Source organism: Condylura cristata, unplaced genomic scaffold, assembly GCF_000260355.1.
Source record: "Condylura cristata isolate star-nosed mole 26May11 unplaced genomic scaffold, ConCri1.0 scaffold00003, whole genome shotgun sequence".
Lineage (NCBI taxonomy): Eukaryota > Metazoa > Chordata > Mammalia > Eulipotyphla > Talpidae > Condylura > Condylura cristata.
In genome coordinates this window covers 42,411,399-42,426,362 of record NW_004567104.1, presented here as the reverse complement: position 1 = coordinate 42,426,362, position 14,964 = coordinate 42,411,399, and the positions used below count along the sequence as shown (strand labels likewise).

Sequence of the window (14,964 nt, the reverse complement as noted above, 5' to 3'; positions counted from 1 at the left end):
AAAAAAAAATACATTATCAAATTGTTAACAGATAAAGTATTAAAAGTTATTCTTAAAATTATCAACAGTGAGTAATGTTGAATGTCTAAAAGACCCTCAAGTATAGTCTAAAGCCAAAAAACTGATTAAGCTGGCCTTTATCTCTACAGCCTCCATGATAACTCCTCCCATGAGAAAGGAACACTGTTTCTACTTTGTAGCTAGGAAACTGGAGCTCAAGGGTGAAAGATCTTGTTAAATTTGGCACTGACTAAACAGATGGGGGAGTCAAGTTTTGAATACTGTCGCTAGTTTTGGCTTCTACCAGTTTATACTGGCATTAGAGTCACCTTTGCTAAGCTACTTCAGTAACTTCATTTGTATGTGAGAATTAGAACAACTTAAATTCAATTCCTGTGAAACTACGTAAAATAACCATATGTAGAGAATATCATAACTACTTCAGAAAATTAACTTTAGAGGGCCTCTCTGGTGGCACAAGGTTTTTAAAGCACACCACTATGACGCTATCTGCAGCTACTACAGCAGGAGTTGATCCCTGGCCAGGGAGGTGACCTACATGGCACAGCAGGCCTCTCCTGCCTCACGGTCTACTCCCCTCAACAATCTGCCTGTTCTGTTCTCCACTCTGGCTCTAGTGAATTCTCTCACTACCAGCACCTCTGGCCTATACCCCAGTTCTGGTATGCGTAGGTAAATGTTTAAAAAAAAAAAAAAATTAACTTTAAGTTTTCTGATGGTTAACTCTAAAGGGTACAATTTCTAAAAATTAAGAATATTAAAATATAAAGTTATATATTAAGAAGCTTTTAAGTAAATTTATACTTAGAGGGTATAAACTTACCTGAAGGATTTTGTAGAAACTTACTTCCATACCAGGAACCAATTGTTTAAGTTTGTTCATCAAATCAAGAGTTTTTAAAACTACATCAGCAGCAAGTTTGCTTTAAAAATAAATCATATTTAAATTAGATAACTCAAAAATAGTGTGAGCTTACTGCTATCCAAAATTCTAAAGAAAACGATTCCTTTGATTTTATCCTTAGAAGATACAGTATTATTCATTTTTAGATGAAGATCCTTATTACCCAAGACCGAAAGAGAACAAACTGGCATTACTAGTCTAAGTTTATGTATTTATTTAATATCCAAAAGGGCAGGCTTATTATAAAAGGGAAAGAATAAAGGACACATGCATAGACACAAATGGGTGGAAAGGGTGGCCCCAAAAGGCACAGGCTGCTAAGAGGCCTGCATGATGGCCGGCAGGCGGTCTTGAGGAGCGCTGTCTCTGCTGAGGAAGGGGTCAGCGCAGAAAAGCCTTGGCATGGTGCAGGCCACAGGCAGGCAGAAAGACTGCTGCCCTGTGCAGGGACAGAGAGCTGGTGAGAAGAGGCACCAGAGTCACAGGTAGACTAGAAGACAACAGTCTTTCTTCCCAAGTTTAAGCAATGTTTTTATTTCCTAATCTGAAATACCAACATGCTTCAACTTTGTTTCCAACACTGACAACATATCCTATTTAATTCTTAGTTTTGTCACTGGGTTATCTACAATAAGAGGGTAACTTTAGGCAATAGAGAATGTCTAATATTTATTGAATCAATTTTACTAAGTCTGTTCTCAGCCTTGTATTTGAGAGGAAGTATACAAATTTAAAAAAAAAGAGAGACAATTATGACATTTATGGATATGGGGGGAAAATCCTATCACCTACCATTTAGCATGTCCTCAATAAAAATTTGTTAGATGAACTCGATTCATGTGGGAGGAGGGGCACAAAATAATCTAATTACTATTAGTGAAAATCTGTATTTTTAAGTCTTCACATGCTAAGGAAGATTCTGTTACTAGGAAATCTTCAGCAGTTAATGACTTCCTTATAATAAAAACTATCTTTTTTTTTCCTTAACATTATAAAATGAAATGAACATAAAAAAAAATAATTACTGAGATAACATCAAAATAAAGTTCCGGGGCCCTTCCTGATGGTGCAATAGGTTAAAACACAGCACTGTGAAGCTGTCTGTAGCCACTGTAACACGAGTTTGATCCCCTGTCGGGAAGTGACCCACATGGTGTGGTAGATCTCTCCTGATCCACCTGCTGCTCCCCTCAGCTGTGTACTTTGTCGATCTGCCTGTTTTGCTCCCCATTCTGTCTCTGGTGATCCACCCCCTGCACCTCTGGCCTATACCCCAGTTCTGTATGCATAAAGAAATATATAAAGTGAACTTCTAGAAAAGAAATGTTTGGGGTTAAAAAAAAAAAAAAGACCAATTAGAACAACACAAGCTTGAACAATGAAAAAAAAAATTACTCCACTTTTCTTTAGAAGGATGTTATCTGTGATTTTAGACTTTAAAAAGTTCATTATAATATTCTTGTAATTCTCTACTCCTTGAGTTAAAAGCATACACCCAAGCATATTCTTCAAAAGGGTTAAGAATTAATGTATCATTTAATTTTTATTAAGTTTTATTTTACCAGTTGAATTTCATATACTCACCATAATTCAGAATCTGCTACCTTTGTTCCAAATCCCAGGTCAATCTTGCCATATGTAAACTGTTGCTCTATCAGAGTGGTACATTTGAGAGTAGTCAAAAGTTTTGCAACGTGCATTCTTAGAGTATCATCTCCACACAGAGGTAATTTTTGTTAAGAAACACAAAAAACTCAACTATCTGTACAGCACTTTACAACATCAGAATGAGTTCAGGCAAATGATCTCATCACTAGTTAGGAAACTAGAATTCAGCAGTCAAGTGACTGGTATGAGACAAAAGATAGGACTGAGGCTAGAGTTCTGATTCAAAACAGGAAGGGTCTATTTTTCTACTGGATGTTACTTTTATGCTAGCAAGTATCACAATAGTTCAATAAATATCTGTTGAGCTAAGGAAAGTTATTTTTCTCATGCTTTGTATATTTAAAGTTAATCCAAATAGCTTTCATTTAAAAAGGGTAAAAAGTGGTATAATTCAAAGAGAGAGAGACAAATATATTACAGACATCTCTATGATTAAGAAAAAAAATCATGTGTCCCTATAGTAAAGGCTTTCAACTTTGGTTACATGGTTTTACAATTACCTTTGTAAGCAATCCCAAACATTCTTTCCCCAAGTGTTTCATATTACTCAATTAAAATCCCTTGGAAAAAAATTAGAATCTCTGTAAGTAAGGTTCAAACTTTTTTTTAAAATGTTTTCAGAGGATTTTAAATATAGCTGGAATTCAGAATCACAGCTGTAATGAAAAGGAAACTTAAGAAGCAGTAGCTTAGAGTAGAGATTAAACAAATGTCAAATTTACTCTAGGACAGGAAAAAGCTGAGCAAATTTTTGTTGCTGAGTTAAAAGAAAACCTGACCAGGAAAATACAAGAGATCTGATTGTGATACAGTGGCTTCTTGTTGACATTAAAAACACATTAATTGAAATATTAAAAAATTTGGAGTTGGACTTTTTAGTGAATAATCACTGAGAATTAGGTGACCTGAAAACTACCAATACAGAAAAGACCTAAGAGAATTAGTATACAGAAGTAAAGGGACGCTAATTGTACATATGGTTTTCTGTTTTTAAAATTAATTTGTCTTTTTTATGACCAAGTATGATGTCATTTTTATTAAAACATTTATGGAGATTTTAATTTTTAAATACAAACTAACACAATGACAACTCTTATTCTCCAATACAGTCTACCAAAGAATGGCAATATAAATCACCCAGAGGCAGCAATTAGTATGGGAAGATTTATAGTACTTGTACTTGTTAACTGCTTAAAAATGTTCTAATCAAATTTTAAAATAATTTCTGGAAATACTCTTTAGCTTAAGTTTTACACAGAAAACAAGGGGGTTGGGGGAGGGTGAACCTTGGTTGCACAGGGTTTAAAGACAAAATGCTGTCAAGCTGCCACCAGCCACTGCAACATGAGTTCGATCTGAGCCAGGGAGCTGACCCACATGGCACAGCAGACCTCTCCTGTTACACCTGCAGCTCCCCTTAGCAGTGTTTTTCAGTACTTCTATCTGTTATGCTCCCCAGCCTATCCCTGGTGAATCCTCCACCCCCTCAATGGCCTACATCCCAGTTCTTGTATGCATAAGTAAATAAAATAGAAAGAAAACAAGAGGGGAAGTTTAGGTGACTTTTATAGATTCTTCATAGGAAATTAGTATTGGAATTTAAACTTTAAGTTAAATTCTTTTTTTTAAAAAAAAGATTTATTCATTTATGCATACAAGAACTGGGGTATAGGCCAAAGCTGTGGAGGTGAGAGGATTCACAAGAGACAGACTAGGGAACAAAACAGACAGAATGACTGAAATACTTTGCTGAGGGGAGCACCCTTTGAGGCAGAAGAGGTCTGCTGCATGATGTGGGTCAGCTCCCTCGCAGGGGATCGAAATCCTGATGCAGTTGCTGCGGATAACTTCATAGTGCTGTGCTCTAACCTGTGTGCCACCACAGAGGGCCTGAGTTCAATTAATTCTAAATAAAAATAATCAAGACAAGACAAAGTTATAAACAAAGCAAAAATGCTGTAAATGCAATCCTAAAAAAGAATGAGTGGCTATTTAGTGTCCAAGCTTATAACAGTGAAGGATATTTAACAAAACTTCAATGGCCTTGACCATTCTTTCACATTTTTTTCTTATTAAAGTCTCATCTAGGTTTTGTTCTGTGAACTGAAGTTGATCAAGGAGTGTAGGCAGCAACAGGGTCACAAAGCGGTCAGCTGAAGAGCAGTTAGCAGTGTCTATAACATCCTGGAGAATTAACCACCAACAATGATTAAACATAAAAGTTAGAAGGAATTAAAGAAAGTAGAAGTAGTCATGAGTGAGCTATAACTATGAGATACAGTCAGCTATATCTCTTTAAATTTTTTATAATTACTTCAACAGTTCACTGACCTGTTGTATCTCCTATTTTATACCTATGTTTTTATGCAGTTTTCTGAGTTATGACTGTTTCTCAAATGAAACCAAAAGTTTGGATTAATCAGCTATAAATAGGATTTTTTATAATGGACTATATTTGTAATTTACAAATCATTCTAAAGTAAAAGTATGTACTTAAAACAAATATCTGATATTTGCCAAATGTACTCTGGCTTCTCTTCAGATGATATAAAACTTACCCTCTTTTTGCTAAATTTTCTAAATGTAATCACAACAATTAATAATTTGCAATTAAAACTTTACAACCAAAAATAATTTCCATCAAGAATCTCTAAAGGGCTGAAAATACTTGTTAACATTCAACACCAACATAAAACAGTAAGAATAATGTGGTGCATAATCCAAAATAAAATTATTCACATGTTTTGTTGTATGAATCCAGACATTAGTGGGGAAATATCTAAGAAGATACCAGAGTAGGAATAATGGGTATAAAAATAAGAAGAATGGTAGAAAATGCCATAATATCCAGGCAGTTGGCTCTACCTGATGGCCTCTATGGCAAGGATTTTTATCTCCCAAGTAAATCCAAAGTTCTTGCATTAATTTATCCAACAATAAACAGTAGTTAGTATCTACTGAGATGGAGAAAAACCTTGACTACTGCAAGAAATAGTTACAGCACAAACCACACAAATTTTAGTTACCTACATTACACTGAAAAGCACACACACACACACACACACACACAGGCTATTCAGAAGAAAAAAAAAACACTAATAGTTGTGAATTTGCTACAAAAGAGAAATTCAGTAGCTGAATGGTAGACAATTTCCTAATGTGTACAGTAACTCGAAGTTTATCATGAATGGTTTTGCAAACAAACTGTTCACTTAGAATTATAAAAGTCAAGTTTTCAATCATTTGATTACCTCAAATATTTCCTTGAACAATTTCAGTGCTAAAATGGAACAGTTTTCTGACCCATCCAATGGCTGGCTTGACCAGCGAAGCAGAGCCACAATAGGTTCTAAGCATTTAGAACGGCTTCCCACAATGATGTTGCCAGATGGAGACTGTTCAAATATCATCTGAGTGAGTACATGCCGCAGCTGAGTCACTGAACAGAAGGCAAGAAGTAATTCTAAAACCTGTGCAATATAAAATCTTTAGTAAATGTCAATTTCACTGACTTTAAGGCACAAAGTAACCAACTGATGAAGTTTCAAATGGCATATTTTTAGAGAAAATGTCCTAAAACAAAAATTAAAAGCAACTTCTAAATTTTTTTCAGTATTGTTTTTCAAAATGTATGACTAGATTGCAGAAGGTTGCAAAGAAATTCAATGGCAGTGACTTCTGTTAAGTACATCTTGGCAAGTCAAAGAGAAAAGAGCAGTTCAACTCATGTTATGGCCTTCTATTGTACTTAATTATTTTTTTTAGCACAAGCATGTTTTATTTTAAAAATGGAAAAACTAATTTAAAAAAGTAGCAATTAAGAATACTTTTATCATTTCAGGATTCAGGAACTGCTATAACGTATACTTTAGGGTAAGATAAAAGCAGCATCCCAAAGTGTTAAAACCTTTATGTTTTTTCACTATCAGCATTATGCCCTTTAGCCTTCCTTTTCTAGCTCATTTCTTCCTTACTTTATCAGTAAGCTTTTATATTAAAATCCCACATAAACCTGTTTATGAGTTGGTAGGTCAATTAAGTTCTACCTTATTTCATGTACTTGCAATTGATCATTAAAAATAAAACTGTTGGGCCCTCCCTGGTGAAGCAGCGGATTAAAGAACAGCACTAAAAAGCTAAAACCACTTCAGCATGAGTTCAATCCCCGCCTGCCTCGGAGGTGATCCACCATGGCGTGCCAGACCTCTCCTGACATGCCCGCTGCTCCCCTCAGCAGTGTACTTGAGTCAGTTGGCCTGTTCTGCTCCCCACTCTGCCTCTGGTGAATCCTCGCACTGCTCCTGCACCTCTGGCCTGTACTCCAGTTATTTGATAAATAAATAAATCTTTAAAAAATAAATAAATAAAACTGTTGGAATCTTTCTGCCTATTCACTTATTTTCTACCTTTATCTATTTCTTATAAATGACATAACTGGAAGTTTCAATCAGCTCAAAGTATCTGATATAACAGAATTATAATAGAATAAATATAAATGAATCTTTGATTTTCTTGTAAATATACACTGCAATACCTAATTTACTTGGCTCCATGTTCAAGGTATCAGCCTGAACTCCAGTTACACCCCATGAGGCTCAGCAAGATTACCAGTTTCTTCTTTATCTTACTAGAGGTATATATACGAGTAAACACTTTCTCATGTATACTTTTAATTGAAGTATAACATACTTCATGTATACCTTCTCATGTATACCTTCTCATGTATACTTTTAACCGAAGTGTAACATATACAGAGAAGTAGACAATACAATCACTGTTGCAAAACCAAAAGATTTTGCCAAAGTGAACATACTTGTATAACTAACATGTAAAAAAAATTCTACCAAAATACAGCCCATCCTTGTGATATTCCCACCCTCCTAGGCTCCAACTATCTCTCCACATCATGTTGATGATGTTAGTTTTCAGTAATTATTCTAACAGAGAAAGTTCATTTTATTCCTCCTTTGCTTGTCATGAATGAATTATTAGATTTTATCAGCTATTCCTCCTTAAATGAGTTGTGACTTTTCTGCTAATAAGATAATACATTAATTTTCAAATATGAAGCCACCCATGCATTCCTGGAATAAATTTTATCTGGTAATGATAAAATTTTTGTATATTATAATTTTTCTTTTTGTATATTATTGGTTTGGGTTTTCTAATATTTTAAGATTTTCTGGAGCTATTGAGAAAGACTGGCCTACATTTTCTTTCTTGCAGTATCCCTGTCAGGTTTTGCAATCAAGGTCGTATAATGAAACATAATTGTGCACTATTAAGTGAAAAATAAGATATCCAACTAGTTTTTCCCACCAAGATACTTTTACTGCCCCCCACTTCAATTTATGATCATAGTCAATGTCTATTAATAACAACAAATACCCTACAATTACATGAAACACAGGTGAATGTGTGTTGAACATTATAGGATTTTAATGACAGTTCAAAAACAGAAAAACCAACATTTTTGTTAAAAGTCAAAATGGTTATTCTGTTATTGTAGACATGGAGAAGTAGGTACTGACTGAGTACAAGGGTTTCAAGAGCAGTAACAAAACTGTTTCCTAATCTATATACTGGTTGTGATTGTGCTCCAATGATACAAAGTTGGAGAGTTGTGTGCTTAGATTTGTCTTTATATTGCATTTAAAAAAAAAAGCTTTGAGTGATAATTCATGTTTTACATACCTTTGAAGATAAGTTTGAGTGATAATTCATGTTTTACATACCTTTGAAGATGAGTCAGGATCTTTTCCATTAAGAAGACCTAAAACTTGATTCAGACATGAAGAAAAGTGTTCATACCTAGGTTTAAATAAAAATAGATGTAACAGTATGAATCAGAATATCAAAAAGGATTTATAATAAAATAGAAAATTTAAGTATATTTTCATCCTTTTATTTTGAGCTTCTGAAATAGAATAGTGTTGCAAAGTTTACACTTAAAATCCAAAATATATTCTACAGTGAATAAATTTGTGACCAAAAAAAATATATCATTGAAATGTTCAGTACCTCAAATAACCTCTCCCCCAACCCCCCAGGTTATATTTAGTTATAAAATGTAAAAAAAAAGAGCAGTCTAATTAATTAGACCTTATGGCATAACAGAGACATATATGGAAGAAAACTAGTATTCAAAAAACAGGAAAATACGTTAACATGACTTCCTATAATAAAAATAGTCTTTAAAAATATCAAAATGTTCAAGTTTTAAAGTGCCTGTGAAACAGGTTAATCAAGATGTGTACACTGTGAAGAATAACACAAGTCTGTCTTTCTGAGACACAAATTGAAACATAAATGTTCTTTCCTCCCCCTTAAGACTTTTACATTTTAAGTTAAGAAAGCAAAAAGCACATATCAAAACAATTCTATCTAGTTTATTGTGAATCAGCAGAATTCCAGTTTACTAAAAAAGGTAGCTTCATTTACTATAAACACATCCTGGCTTAAAAAAAGTCACAAAATTTGTCAGAACGTCATACCTGGTAAGATAATCAGCAATTTTAGGATTCTTAAGAAGATCCATCAGTAGATCAACTGAATATTTTCTAGTTAATGTGCCATCACCATTTATGAGAATATTAAATATCAGTTGAAAAGTCTGATGAATGTTTCGAGCATGGAACAGCTTAAAAACAAGCAGGAAAAAGTATTTAACACAACCAAATTTAAATTGACACCAACATATAACAAGACACAGCCGCTTTTAAAGTATCAGAAACTATAAGCTTAAAAATTATATTTGCACATAATAATAAAAGATAATAATTACCTTTTCACCAACCTCTTCATTTAATGTCAAACTGGATAATATTGAAAGTGCAAATACAACCACAGTTAAACTACTGTGGGCCAAGAAGCTTATAAGAGTTCGATAAAAAGATTTCACATTATTCTGGGGAAGAAAAAAAAATGTTTTTAAGTAAATTATAATGAAACATTACAAGATATAGAAAATATAGAACACCACAATATAAGATATAGAAGATATGAAAACAACACAAGATATAGAAGATATAGAAAAGTATATCTTGTACAGACTAGGTAAACGTCTAATGAACACCATTACCACTTTAAGAGACTATTCAAGGAATGAGATGATACTTTCATATACTGCTTAAAATAGTGGAACAGGCACAATATCAGTGAAGAGCTGTTTAGCTTTTTAAATCACCTCCATAACTCAAAATAACCTCTACTTCCAAAGTAAAGCTAGGTCAGGAAAACGCAGTCCATGAACAAACGAGATACTGTAATACTGAATATGGATATGGTACAACAGGGAAAATGTTTACAAAGCACCTAAAAGAATCAATGAGCTTTCTAGATTTAATGCATTTCTAATAGTGATTCAGTTAACCTCATTTGTGTGCCTTCACTCTGTGTACTGGTAGTTGACACCAGACACTTACTCTTGGATATCTCTGGTGGTGGTATTTAATTTTGTGGAAATACAAGAATGAAGTAATGGGACTGCCAAAGATGTGCTTCCTCTTTATCAGCCCAAAATAACCTAGCATTTCTTATGTTATTTGATATGACAAACAATGGGATGTTATGAAAAAGGAAAACTGTTAGTATTCAACATTTGTATTAATCCCTAATTGTCTTTTGTATTAACATTTGTATTAATCCTTTAACTGTCTTGTATACAACAAATAAGGTTAGAATACTTCAAAGTTATCTGATTAATTAGCTGAACAGTCAGCTAAATGAGGCATGAGAATTTTTTTAATTTACTTTTTAAAGAAAAAGTGGATAAAACTGTTTTTAAGTATGGAATGCAACACTCAAAAAATACTTAATAAACTTCTTACCAACGTCTTTATGTGTGTTTGAACAGAAAGATTCTGTCGACAAAGATTTGCCAATAATCCTAGACAAGGCATAGTTAATTCATCTTCAGAAGATTGACTATAAAAAATAATAATAAAGTTCATTCTATATTACTGAAAGTATATGGTTTTTACATATTTAAATTTCTTTTTATATACATCGATATTAACATATGAAGTCAAGCTTTAAATAATATTGATCAATTATTTCCTACTTTGAAACTACTATTCAAGGCAGTATAAAAACATGAAATTAACAGTGACAATGTTATCCCAGCAGTAAGTTCAAATGATTTTCAGTTTCATTAATTATTTTTATGTTTAAGTCAATCCATTTCAAAATTCATATGAAAATTACTGTGCTTTACCCTAGTTGATACTTGAAGACATCTAAATAAACAATCACGAATTTAGTTTAAAATATTGAAAAAAATTAAGGAAAACTGAAATATTACTTGGTTTTAATTTAAAAATAAACCAACAGATTATTTCATGTTTGATTGCATACTCACATATGATCAATCAGGAATGTAATCAATTCATCTATATTGGCACCAGAATGAAAAACTCTGACATTATATGTTAACCTCTGCAGAAGTTGAATGCACTGAGAAAACAAAAAAATGAATATAAACATTAAGAAAAGTACTGCTGTCTCACAAGAATGGATCCTAGTACACATTCTGAGCATATGAGCAAAAAATTTTAGGGGGCAGATTTAGAGCAATAATTTTACGGTACTTAAAATGGTTTTGTCTTTTTAAAAAAACACATACAAACTAATGATACTTCTAGTACCTTAGGGAATTGTCCTCATTCACTTGTCTTTATACATCTTTTATCAAACAGATTATCTTCTCACTTAAGTATGGTGCACTTAAGTATTTGAAATATGTATACATGTTGAACACATGCAGAATTTTTCCCCTTATTTTACCATCTTTAAAAATGCATGCCCATTTAATTGGCGATGCTTTTAATACCACTGGTGGCAGTTTAGTTTCAAAGAAATATGATGGTACAAGGGATTTGACTTTATGTTAAATAAGGCTTACTACAGCTTTAATATTATGGAGTGTTTTAAGATTGAGAATAGATGCCAACTCAAACTACAAATTAATATGAATGGCTTAATTTCAAAACGCTGACATCTGTGTTTATATGTCTGTCAAAGCAATTATGTTATTTTTATTTAATAATAGTGTTAGATGTGGATGTTTCCCTATTCTAGAAAATGTAAATAGTACTACTATGTGACTATGTGACTATGTGATCAACCAGCTCTTAAATTTATAAATAGCCAATTTGCGTAATCATATAGCATCATGACAGTATAAGTACTAGAAATTAACAGATACTAGCAATTTTGATTTGAAAATAAGGTAGGATAAATACTAAGTGACAAAGTAGTTTTTGGGTGTATATACCTGCAAGAATACGGAATCGTTGTGGCAAGCACTACTCCGACAAACCACTCCTGCAAGAACACTGTTCAGATTGTATGTATTCTGAAGACAGTCTCTGGTTTCACTGTCTACAGCTGTGTGTTAAATAAAATGGCACAAAATACATCAAGATAAATTTAAAATGTACTTCATATTAAATATGTTGTCACATAAAAAGAGCAAACATGAGAATTTATTTACAAATACTTTCTGATGCAAATATTTAATTACAGAAATCCTATGAGCTAGAAAGGGAAAGGAGTATGAGTTATTCATTTCTTGTTAAACAAATGACTGATACGGAATACATTAAAAATCAAGGAAAAAGGTATTGCATATAATTTGCACTGTTACACATTTATCATTTTGTTTTCTCTGCTGTAAACAATAAAATCTACTAATAAAAAAACTTTAGCAGAACCTTTTTGGAAAGCAATTTAGTAGCAACTATCAAATTGAAAAACGATCAAAAAATTCTACTCAGGATTTATTCATAAAAACACTAATATTTGAACAAAAATACATAAGTCACTGCATTGATTCTCCTAGAAAAATCTGGAAAAAGTACGAGCACCTACAGTAAAATGGTTAGATTATAGTATACTATAATACTATAGACCTTAATAGCACTAGACAGCTTTTAAAAAGATACCAATAAGGAAAGATATCTAAAATATGTTACATGAAAAAAGAAGACATCTGGTGCCAAGCAACACTATTTTTGTTAAAAACAATCAAAATTATTTCAAAATTATCTGGAAAGCTCATACCAATCCATTAAGAAATATACCCCAGAAGTGGGAATAATGGAGAGGTTGGTACTGATGAGTAGGCTTATTTCAATTTACTCTGTATATTTGTGCTATCTAATTTGGTAGACGCTAGGCCTCATGCGACCCATTCAATTTTAGGTTCATTAAAATTGAAGCTTCGTTCTTCATTTTATTATCCATACCTAAGTGCCTAATGAGTGCTATAAGGAACACCACAAACAGAACATTTTCATCATATTGGACATGTTCTATATTAACACATCTGTATTAGAAGGGTTGTTTTTTACAAGTGTTACTTTTATAATTATGGATATAAATATCTCCTTTCCACCCTAAACACAAACAAATAAAAAAGTAATCATTTCAAATAATTTTTTTAACAGATTTATTTATTTATGAGTACAAGAACTGGGGTACAGGCCAGTGGTACAGGCCAGCGGTGCGGAGGGTTTGGGGTGTGTGTGAAAGGATTCATCAGAGCCAGAGTGGAGAACAGAACAGGCAGAATGACTGCAATAGACTGCTGAGGGGAGCAGCAGGCGAGAAAGGAGAGGTCTGCCAATTCATGTAGGTCAGCTCCCTATGCCGGCACAGAACTCGGGCTGCAGTGGCTACAGAGAGCTTCACAGTGCCATACTTTAACCTGTGTACCATCAGGGAGAGCTCTTAAATGAAAATTTTTTAAATAAAGGTAGGAAAAAAAAGAAAAAGCAACATCTGCATTTTCATCCTCAGCAGTAAGTTCAGTGTAGTCTATCATAAGAAGATGATGTTTTGCTCACTGACGTTTCAGAGTGGTGTTATTTAATACTGATATTATGTATATTTTTTAAGTCCAAAAGTAGGCCAGCATTTCCCAAAGTGCAATTTTTTTCTGTAGCCCACTGAACATTTTTGATATGCTTCAGATTTTTATTCCAATAATTTCAACAAACACATACACAATATTCAATTTAGAAGACTTCCACAATGCAAAATAGTTCTGAGAAGTAATGCAATTAAGGTTTCTTGAATGTCAATCATTCTCCAAAAGATTCTTTAAGTATATGTGCCCTTTATCAAGTATTAAAAACATCCAAAAATGAAAAAGGGAAACTAAACACATTACCTAGTTGAGATAGCAAACTGATGATACTTAAGATCAGTGGGGCACTTATGTTTGGGTCTTCAAGTAGCTCTACAAGGCAACTCAAGCATTCACTTGGTAATATCTGATTTGATGTAAACAATCTTGTAAGCTTCTGACCAGAAATTACCTATAAAATAATAATTAAATATGACAGTTAAAAATGGGCAATTTTCATCTCTTTCCATTTCAAATTAAAAAAAAATCAGTTTCCAAAGTGCCAATCCAGGCAGAAATTATACTCTGCGTTATCCCTCTTATATACCTATAGACCACCTTCCCAATACCCTCGCCCCTCCTCTTTACCATCAAAAAAATTGAAGGTTAGAAGTAATTGTCAGTCTCACATTTTTAAAAATGCTTTTTGAATGTTATTCATCAAATATCTTCTATAAAGTCACTTTAGATGTAGAATGTGTTTTGAACATTTCATATAAAAATTTTTATTGAAGTAACATTTTTATTTCTGTAAAGATTTTTACTTATTTATGTATATAAGAACTAAGGTATAGGTCAGAGGTGCAGAGGTGGTTGGAGTGGTGAGAGGATTCACCAGACAGAGTGGTGACCATAACAGACAAATATACTAAAGTAAAACTGCTGAGGGAGCAGTGGGTGAGACAGAGGAGGTCTGCTGTGCCATAAGGGTTAGCTCCCTGTCCAGGGATTGAACTCATGCCACAGTGGCTAGAGACAGCTTGATAATATTGAGACCTTACTGCTGTGCTGCCAGGGAGGCCCCAACATTTCTCTTTTTAAAAAGGAATACTTAAGCAGGCTTTTTAACATGCTCCTAATTTTTCCTTTGTGTCCCTCTTTAATTCCCTCACACATATGTCAGATTTTCTTCTAAAGTTTTAACATTAAAGTCTGTAAGGCTGAAAAACTGATCTAAAAGTGAAATTACCAATAGAAATGGGAATAAAGAATCTTCTAAGCAAACTTATTTGCCTATGTCCTCTAGAAGATAATGACATTTTCTGCTTTAAGAAAATTTTCTTCAAGACTGGACCCATATTTCAACAATATAAGTATTACAGCATAATGTTTGCTACAGTGTAAAATTTGAAAATCATCCTTTAAATTTTCTTCTTTATACATACACTTTTAGTAATAACTAATTCTTTAGCAAGTTATTCTGGCCAAGTTATTGTTCTAAGTACAATTTAATTTTTTTTTT

At 33.1% G+C, this 14,964-nt stretch overlaps 1 protein-coding gene across 2 annotated transcripts in view; it reads right to left on the bottom strand.

Moving 5' to 3' along the window:
- Positions 1-14,964, bottom strand: part of KIAA1524 (KIAA1524 ortholog) — a 29,303-nt gene that overhangs the window by 10,446 nt on the left and 3,893 nt on the right. The window contains exons 2-12 of one of the 2 annotated variants that reach the window (XM_004675229.2): positions 13,767-13,914; positions 11,868-11,980; positions 10,953-10,983; positions 10,423-10,519; positions 9,378-9,500; positions 9,088-9,233; positions 8,329-8,404; positions 5,845-6,063; positions 4,618-4,777; positions 2,510-2,651; positions 845-944 (exon numbers count right to left, since the gene is read on the bottom strand). In XM_004675229.2, coding sequence (XP_004675286.1) covers positions 845-944; positions 2,510-2,651; positions 4,618-4,777; positions 5,845-6,063; positions 8,329-8,404; positions 9,088-9,233; positions 9,378-9,500; positions 10,423-10,494 — 1,038 coding nt within the window. In that variant the 5' untranslated portion in view covers positions 10,495-10,519; positions 10,953-10,983; positions 11,868-11,980; positions 13,767-13,914. Of the gene's footprint in view, positions 1-844; positions 945-2,509; positions 2,652-4,617; positions 4,778-5,844; positions 6,064-8,328; positions 8,405-9,087; positions 9,234-9,377; positions 9,501-10,422; positions 10,520-10,952; positions 11,048-11,867; positions 11,981-13,766; positions 13,915-14,964 lie in introns of both variants that reach the window. The other variant, XM_004675228.1, reaches the window with a different exon arrangement.